The 9664-nt window shown below is 36.6% G+C and overlaps 1 protein-coding gene across 1 annotated transcript in view; it reads left to right on the plus strand.

The window, feature by feature from the left end:
- Positions 1-8687, plus strand: part of LOC124370051 (dopamine receptor 2) — a 77136-nt gene extending 68449 nt beyond the window's left edge. The window contains exons 5-7 of the mRNA XM_046828371.1: positions 228-372; positions 2646-2803; positions 4499-8687. Of these exons, the coding sequence (XP_046684327.1) occupies positions 228-372; positions 2646-2803; positions 4499-6492 (2297 nt within the window). The 3' untranslated portion in view covers positions 6493-8687. The remainder of the gene's footprint in view (positions 1-227; positions 373-2645; positions 2804-4498) is intronic.
- The last annotated feature ends 977 nt before the right edge of the window (positions 8688-9664 follow it).

Here is a 9664-nt window from a genome sequence, read left to right on the forward strand (position 1 = left end):
GAACACATCGTTAAACCTCATGATTTATATTTTTTATTTTCATATTTTCAACTAATCAAAAATTAGTTTTGAAAAAATACTTGCTGCAGGATTCGGCATGCCTCCTTAGCGCATATTTAATTTTATAGTATGTATCAATTGTGCACCGGGCATATGCTAGACAATATTATGTAAGGTGCAACCCAATGTGAACAATATTCACTAATACTGACTGATGTAATGTTTAGGGACTGTGTCAATGCCGTTCTACACAGTTTACGTGCTGATGGGCTACTGGGACTTAGGGCCTATCCTGTGTGACCTGTGGCTCAGTGTAGACTACACAGTCTGTCTGGTCTCTCAATACACTGTACTTCTTATCACTATAGACAGGTACAGTACCTATAGTACACCCCCAGTAACCCACACTAGATACAGCAAAAGCGAATATGTTATTTCTGTAGAGGGATAACTTTAATTATAGGTCCAGTTCACAGCGGAGATCTCTTAGTGTTAAAGTCTAACCATGAGGGAGGATAATTCCCTGTCATCTTTCGCTTGAGGAGATAGGATCAGAGTCTGCCAAAGTCTCATGATAGAGGTAGTTCGCACTCCAGACCACATTCATCTCGCTTTAACTGTATTTTGGATCACTTAATAAGGCAATCCAGCCCGTACCCTTTTTGTTTTTTGTTAACTTACAACAAAAACTGAGCACTGAACCCATTGACGTGGTGTAGAAACCGTCTCCTGTCAATATCTTGCGGTTACAGTTGGAGGAATTTAACTGTGCTCTTAGGGCCCAAATACTACCCTTTCAACAAATAAACGCTATCTGTGTGGCGGGTTGCGTTTACGTGCTAGCTGCTGAGATGAAGGCGCAACAATCTCTTTTACGACTTTAAACTCACGATTTCGATTTGCAGATTAGTATTGAAAAATACGTTATTTTCAAAAACACGTTAAACAACACTCTAACAACTGAAAAACAAGGATAAGTCATATTATTTATATTATTTGGTATCCTCTTATTATTTAATTCCACCACAATCAGCACTGTCACAAAACAGACTGATTGTAGCGAGTGTGATGAGTTATTTGGGTCAGTAAGATTCCTGAAAGGAGGGTTTTTACCCGTGAGTCACAGGACGCAGCGCATAACGCTACCCCGCCACCCCTCCCGCCTATCACCACACTCAATGTCACGCGCGCAGCTACAGTCCTCGAACTGTACCACGAGGAAGGAGGCAGGTACTATCACAGTTATGTCACTAGGTCCGGTATGTCACCAGCTATTCAAAGCAGGTAGGGGCTAGTACACGATCGTGTTTAGATTTACAAATTCCTCTAATACCAAGAAAGTCCCACCCACTTCAAAAATCCTTTGTACTAAGCCGATCTAATGACCAACCCATTTACCCGATTATCTCAACACTTGTGGTTTTTTTGTTTGTTTTGTTTTGTTCTCTTAGGAGACAGGAAGTTCTAAATTGCACATAGTCCTATGAGAACCTTAGCGCTGCTTCCGGAGTGACAGGATATTCAGGATGGGTAAGGTTAGGGATAGGGAGTAGGGACCGCCTGCTATCCAGATCCATGAGAAAGAATTAAGGCACTAATCTCAAAGTCATGTCCCCCGGAAGAAGGTGAGGCCAGCTCTGAATCAGCCTCACCAGTCAAAGCAGCCAGGGGGGGGACCTTTTTGTGGCTAGCAAGAACCTCTGAGGTTAGGGAACAAACCCCACCAACTCCAACAGTCATCTCCCGCAGTAGACTGGACCTATCGAATTGCCCATCTGACATTTGTGGTTAGTGATGTGCTGGCTGTTATCTAAGGGACACATTGGTTTCTTACGAATGTCAAGTTCGGCTCCATATCAACTTCCACGTAGTGTAGCGTGTTAACGTTAATGCTGTAACAAACATTGGGTTTGTGTTGTAACCAGTTTAAGTTTCTACTGCCAGGTATAAGTAGATCCTCCAAGGAATCCATAACTTTCACTTTCCTGTACATCCTGTAACTCCAGAAGCCACACAGAGGGCTTTAAAAGTTTAAGAGCATTAAACGTTTCCTTTAATTCTTATTCTAGTAAGAAACGTTTTGTCTTGAGTATATAAGTATGTACCTAATATAAGAATTTCCAAGATGGAGTGTACATAATTCATTATATATCTTTTCCGCTGGAACCTATTATATTACCTACTCACATGTTTGGTACTTTTAAAAGATTTAATATATTTTATTAAAATATATTTTTAAATAATTTTTCTGATTAGTTAAATTTAATATCTTAGTAGGATATAAACACAGTAATATATAATATGATACGTTTAAGTGCTTTGCACTAATAATAGCTTTTATAGAGAAATTAAGCATTTTATAGTTAGTTCTTTGTAAGTTAGTAGTTATCATTCTTTTAAACGTTTCATTTACCTATTGCTATTTTTTATGTCATATCTCATTTAATAATTTTATGTGCTCTGTAATTAGCGCTCAATTTATAATGCGTTACAACCAGTAAATTTCGGTTTTGTACTATTTTCCTCTTAGTTACAAAACGGTAACAATAATATTAGTTGATATACTTGTTATAAGTTCAACAAAAATAAAATAGAGCTTTATAACTTGAGTCAGCATCAGTCTGATTGCGGTCGACTTTGTTCAGGTTCTGCTCGGTGAAGATCGCAGCCAAGTACCGCAGCTGGCGCACCAAGAACCGGGTCATCTGGATGGTAACAATCACCTGGATCATCCCAGCTCTGTTGTTCTTCATCAGTATCTTCGGTTGGGAGCATTTCGTCGGCTTCCGAGACCTACTTCCAGGTGAAGTTCTATCAACTTTACTATAAGTATGCAATGTGTATAACCAAATACAGAAAGTAGCATATATCTTATAAAAGTAAAACGAACAATACTACTGTTATGTTCATATTGAGCTTAAAGTAAAATTACAATATATATATTTATATTTTTTTTTAGTATATATATATATATATATATATATATATATATATATATATATATACTAAATATGAAATGTAAAGTTACCAGTTTGTACTGTAATTTACTAGCTCTTACTCCTGTTTTCACAGCAAAAAAAAAAGGAAAAAAGCAATATATATAAAAGAAAACAGGAGTAAGAGCTAGTAAATTACAGTACAAACTGGTAACTTTACATTTCCATATCACGATCCCCTCCGCTCTTTGTATTTGATATTTTATATCCATAATGCAATCGTTTAACATCTGCTGCAAAAGAACAAAACTTATAATTTTTGTCATCTCGGAACAGGTTATAAATAACAGATTATCCTCATCTAGGGCTAGCATTCATGTTTTTTTTAACTGTCACCTTTTTATTTTTAAATTCCAAATAATATCAAATTTACACTCTTAAATTGACAGTTTAAAGTAATTTTTATTTTACACAATTTTATTGTCAAGAACTACACACGAATATTTACATGTACACGGTATAAGAAAACTGTAAATTCACCTGGACAGTTACTCAGAGTAAAATCCGAAAGCTGTAAAAGAGTAAACTAAAAATAAATAAACCAGCTGAAGAATGATTTAACGTGTTTTAAAGCCCACATTTTTACCAATAAGCAGAAATACCTTGTTTATTATTTTATTTTACAAAGTTTAAGTCTAGTTTTAAACACAATTTCAGTGGTTTTAATCTCTTAATTAGCAACACATATTTTATGTCTGTGCTTAAGTATTGCGCGTTACAATAATAAAAACGAATAATTTTGAAGGATATAATATAAGAAAGTGTAATTAAAACAGGTCTGTATATACTAACTTGTTCCCTGAGTGTAGGTCATAAATTGTAAATACCTTGGTTCCCTCTATTATAATAAGGATTTGATGAGGAGGATGAGGTGACATTCTTAAATTGAAGGACGGCACTCACCATGTAGTCAAAATAGTACTTTAAATAAAATACGATACGAAACGGTTTTTTTTGGAAAATTCTATTTGGAGGTCCTAATTAACCCTCCTAAATTTAGCTATTGAATATTGTGTATTCAATGTGCCATATAAATCAGTACACTTCATCCTTCGGAAATTTTTGTTTGTTTATTGTTAATAAGAGCTTATCATCTGTAAAATAAAATGATACTACCTCAAATTTATTTCCAACATCTTTAGCTTTACTTCATTTAAAACCACGTTATGTTTTTCTCCGTAATGAATTTCCATAAATTACTCTTATTTTTCATAGTATTGAGTAGACTGTACCATTATTTTGAGTTCAATTTTAACAAACATGTACATGTTTAAACAAACATATATTTAAAGAGTACTTTAAAAAGTACTTAGAGATTATTTTAAAATAAATTATAATTTGTTATTTTTCATCTAAATGCCACCAGTCTTTCAAATTAGAAGTCCTATCACAAAGTATCGAATATTAATTGTGAATGTTTCTATTATACCATGCTTGTACTTTTTTAATGGCTGGTTTGTATAAACATAAATTTAACCAATAATATTGTTTCTCTTTATCAGGTCAATGCACTGTGCAGTTCCTCAAAGATCCAGTGTTCAACACAGCCTTGATCATCGGTTACTACTGGACTACCCTCGTGGTGCTGTTCATCTTGTATGGAGGCATTTACAAGGTAGCCTACGACATGCAGAAGAAGAGTGAGGCAAAACAAAGAAAAATGCAGTCAATGGTGGCCTTGAGTGCGGGTGCTATGTCAGGCATGGCCGGGAGAGCCGCTGGTATCGGATTGTCCAAGACACAGAGCACACTTCTAAGTCAAGATAAGCCTAAATCTACTATAATAGGAGGAAATACGTCAGGACCCTCTCAAGTAAGTCAACAGATCAGCGGAGAGTCTACTTCCAGTCAGAAGAAGTCCTCTATCACGGGTACTTCCAGTAACATGACGGATGGCACATCGAGCTCAGCCGAGAAAAGACCTAATCAAAATGGAGCAAATGACCAAGAAAAATCCGAACGATCCAGTAGTCCAGCTTTTGACTCAGATGAAGACAGTACAGCTGTCCCAAAAGAATCACTGACCGTTCAAAAAATTGATTGGTCCAAAAAGAGATCATCCATCGCTAACATCGTCGTGAGTTCGGGTGCCCTGCAGGCCTTCATGAACGCTAGCAACGCTCGTCTCAACGGGACGATCCCCACAAAGTCGCCAGAAGCTCCTGCGTCTGCGGTCGCAAAACCGGTATCACACCCGACAACTCCTGTTTCTGAGTTCATTCCTACTGGTGGTCTTCCATTAATCCCAGAAGCGAGCTTACTAGATACCGACAACCCGTCAGAGGCTACGCCTGGCAACTTGTCATCAAAAACGTTAACCCCCGTCTTGGCGATGAAGGAAGATTTTATCAAGGAAGATTCCAGGAGCGTGAAATCGGCTTCAGAAGCGTCATCTATACCCGCATCGAGTATTCATTCCCACCAATCACAACGTTCTCATCCATCCCACCAATCGTTGCACTCTCACCAATCGATGCAGTCCCATCAGTCTTTACAATCCCAACAGTCCCATCCGTCTCATCAGAGTCACCAGTCTCAAGGAATAATTCCTCCCCCCGCCCAATTTCAAGGGAGTACACCCGGATCAGACGCGTCTCTGATCTGCTCAGATCGGCCTAGAAGCCTGCTAGTGAGCAACACACATGGTGTGTATAATGTCACGTATGACATACTCGTCGGTTTAGACAACTCGGACCTGAAGTACATGGACGAAAGTTCGGTGATAGTAGCCTCTCCCGGTGTGGAAAGCCCACCTTCTTCCCTGAGCTTTCCCATAAGCTCTACTACCGCACCACCGTCACCCGTTCACAACGTGATGACCGTTACCAACACTTCTCTTCTGCAAGCAGCGCTCATCCGCGCGGCTGCACAGCAAGTGGGCGGTACTCCTCCGAAAGGAGCGACACCTCCGATCACCAAAGTCAATACTGAAGTCAGTCTCAATTCTCTAGAAAGTCAAAAACCCGTCACGTCAGTTGTGCCCGTGGAAGAATGTACGACGACAGAAGTCGCCAGCGGGACCCCAGCGACAATCATATCGACCACCTCCAACTCCGTGGCCACTATTCAGAACATACAATCGGCGCCTCCTACGCCAGAAATAAAGAAAGAGTCTCTTAAGAAAAAGGATTCTTCAGAAAAAAGAGAAGGCTCGAGGAGAGACTTTGTAAAGACGATCGGTAAAAGACTTAAAGCCAAAGGCAAGAAAGGTATCGAGAGGCAAAAGTCAAAATCGGAAAACAGGGCGCGAAAGGCATTCCGCACGATATCATTTATATTAGGTGCTTTTGTCGCTTGCTGGACTCCTTACCACATTTTAGCGTTGGTGGAAGGGTTTTGTAACGATCCTCCCTGCACTAACGAGTATCTTTATCTTTTTTCGTACTTCCTATGCTACGCTAACAGCCCTATGAATCCTTTCTGCTACGCACTCGCTAATCATCAGTTTAAAAAGACGTTTACCAGACTGTTGAAAGGTGATTTCCATATGACGTGAATGGTATTACTGTTTCTTGACCTCCTTCAAATATTTTAAGTCTTAGATTACCTATTTCGTGTAGGGAACTGTCGAACTCATGCTCATAAATCGTTCTCAACTTCGTCAAGTCCACTGAAAATTCAAAAAAGTAGCATATTTTTACAGCCTAAAATTATTGACTATTTACGTAGTGGAGTAATAAACCAAATACGTTGGAGTAAATTTTGTGTGGTAGTATTGTAATTAAAACTGTTTCTCCTCTTAATAATTAATTGTCTTAAATAAGTTCTAAAGAGTGCGCTTGTTTAAATACAAGCGATACTTATAAATTAAATAAAGATCACTAAAAGCGTGTTATTGTGACAGAAATACGTTATAAACGTAAAGCACAGTCTATTTTTTCTTTCATCGAGTGTACAGATTTAATTGTGTTGTACATTTCAAATTTTAGGAATTCTGTATCTCTACGTAACGTCTTCAGGCAGTGCAAGAACTTCTACCCCATCTGAAACTACGCTTTAGTCACTCCCCGGCCGGGTGTGGCATCCCTAGCTTACGAACCGTTCTAGGTTTCTAGTCTAAGTAAGTGTAGTATATATTTTTGTATCGCTGGGACGAGTTCAGTGACCGGTATTAGATGTAGGACTAGGATGGCCGTGTCTCGTGTCGTGGTCCGGCCCCGACAATAGTCATCGTTTATCGTTTATCGTCATTGTATCGTAACGTTGTAGAGTGTCTAGCTGTTTGTTATACCTGTATGCTTGTTATATTTCGGTTGTGTTTGTAAGCGTATTGTATTGAATTTTATAACATATTTAGTATTTGCTAAGCCTAGTATACCAGTTATTTTGTTTTAATGAATAACAATAGTGCTGTGGATTTATAACAATCAAAATTAGATTTTAATATTGTGTAAATATAATGAGAAGTTATAAAACATTGTTTCGCTGACGGTTCGTTGGAATTGAAATTTAAAACCAAACATGAATATGCCTTACGTAATAAAAAATAGAACTCGTTTAAAATTTTATGATTTTATTATTAAGTGAATATTGGAAATCAATGACATCGGCAGTGTGCAGTATGCTGATTTAATTTGTAATTGTGTATATCATGATGTTGATTTATAAGCATATATAGACGATTAACGTAAATAATGTTGATAATTATAATACGAGTATATTAATTTTTATAACTAGATGATAATTTTGTAACATTTTTTATGAACACGGCTTGTTAGTGTTTAGTCAAAGGGTCGATATTCAGAGCAAGAAAGGTTTTGTAAAATGTATTTTTAGTCATTTATAAAAAAAATCAATATTTTCAATTTTTATCTATAACGGCAATGGCATGATTACTGGTCAGTTTCGTAAGCTTAATTTTTAGAACTGGATTCTGTGGAAATTTTAGCAAATAAGACTAAGGAGACCCGATACCTATTGTTGTTGTCAAACAAGAGAGTAATTTTGTATAAAATATTCAAAATGACTTAATTTTAAATTCTTAATTACGTTTATTGCTTTTTTATATTCTTTGCAAACTTTAAACTTTCTTGTAAAGTAACTTTAATATTGGTGTTATTTTTGTTAACTGATGTAACCGATCTTCTAATTCAGTGTTAGTCCATGTTGTTGAAAGCAGTCGTCAGTGTCCTAAGATTCCAATGGTAGCCGATCATTGTCTGCTCGGTTAATATCATGTTCATGATTGCACTCCTCAGTTCGCCACAAAACGGTTTTACCCACAATTGTGTTGTATCGGAACCGACGATCGGATCTCGTGTAAGCATGAAAATATCTAGAACTGTTATGTTTTAGATTAGCTTATTAAAATTTGTTGCGAATAGATATACAATAAAACTACAGGGTAACAGATTTCCCAATATATTTTCCAGCAGTTGTTGTACATACGCATATCATACATTGATGTTACAACAAAACTAAATGACAATACTGATATTAGTTACAATAATGTAGATGTATAAATGTATGAATGTAATCTAGCTATAAACAGAGCCCCTAGGGGCGCTCTCTGAGCCCGGCGCCCCTAGGAACCCCTGTTTGCTCACATTTCTGCTGTACAGTAGACCGACTGAGGCTACATGTACATCTATTTGTACATATATATGCTTGTTTTGATACTTTGGCTGACCCTGTGGCCGTATACACCCCTGTAGATAGAATACAACAATACAAGAATTTGTCAAGCTTTAAGATGTTTTATTTAATCACCCCCCCCCCCCCTTTTGCTGAATGTTACTCACATTTTCTTCCGGTTTGGTTTCTTCCTTCTGAAGTAAAATCAATCTGGGGATCCACAGAAGACTACTCTCAGCAGTTTCAGAGTTGTTTAAAAAGAACAAAATATATTCCATTATTCTTTAATTTTATCTTTTAGCAAATTTCAGACTTATAATACTGATTTTCGAACTACTTATTAGTTCTGTAAGATAATTAACATGCAAACTATTACTCTTTCTCTCTTACTACACAGTCTAGAGTTGAGCTGCATCAGATCTAACAGCGAACGATTTAAATTAAATTAAATTGTATTTAAAAGGCCAGAATTCGATCGTATTATATTACAACAGCTAAAAGTAAGATAAAAATTTAATCGTTTAAATGTAAACAGTTTTAAATTTAAACAGTTTTAAATTTACTTTTAAAAATACGTACGTTTTGCTTCAAATTCAAAGTACAAGAAATTCATATTATTTCCGTTCTCCCTAAACGCATTCATTACAGCACATTATCCTGTTGATTGTGCGAATCGCAACCTAGCTTCTACAAGTAAGTTCCAGCGTATATTTCAGGTAAGAAGGTTTACAGTTTTACTGTAGTAAAATGTCATCATAAATTACTCTATCTTTACGTAGAAGGAACAAATTTTAGAGGGAATGTTACGCTAAACAAAATTGTATGCAGCAACAACTTTATCTACAGGAAGCACAGATAATTTCATAAACTACGCTGGGCAATAAAAAATATACATAATGCTTTATGCATCAATAACTGTATGTCGAGGAAGCAGAGATAATTGCGTAAACTATATAAGCTTAGTTTAATCTAAATAAAATGTAAGATTGATATAACGTTAAAGCAAGCAATGCCTGAAGTAGCTTGAATTGGACAAGTTGAATTCTATAAATTTAAAACAATGGCAATCGACTGTAAATAAATATTTGTTTAAT

This window comes from Homalodisca vitripennis, chromosome X (assembly GCF_021130785.1).
Source record: "Homalodisca vitripennis isolate AUS2020 chromosome X, UT_GWSS_2.1, whole genome shotgun sequence".
Taxonomy (NCBI): Eukaryota; Metazoa; Arthropoda; class Insecta; order Hemiptera; family Cicadellidae; genus Homalodisca; species Homalodisca vitripennis.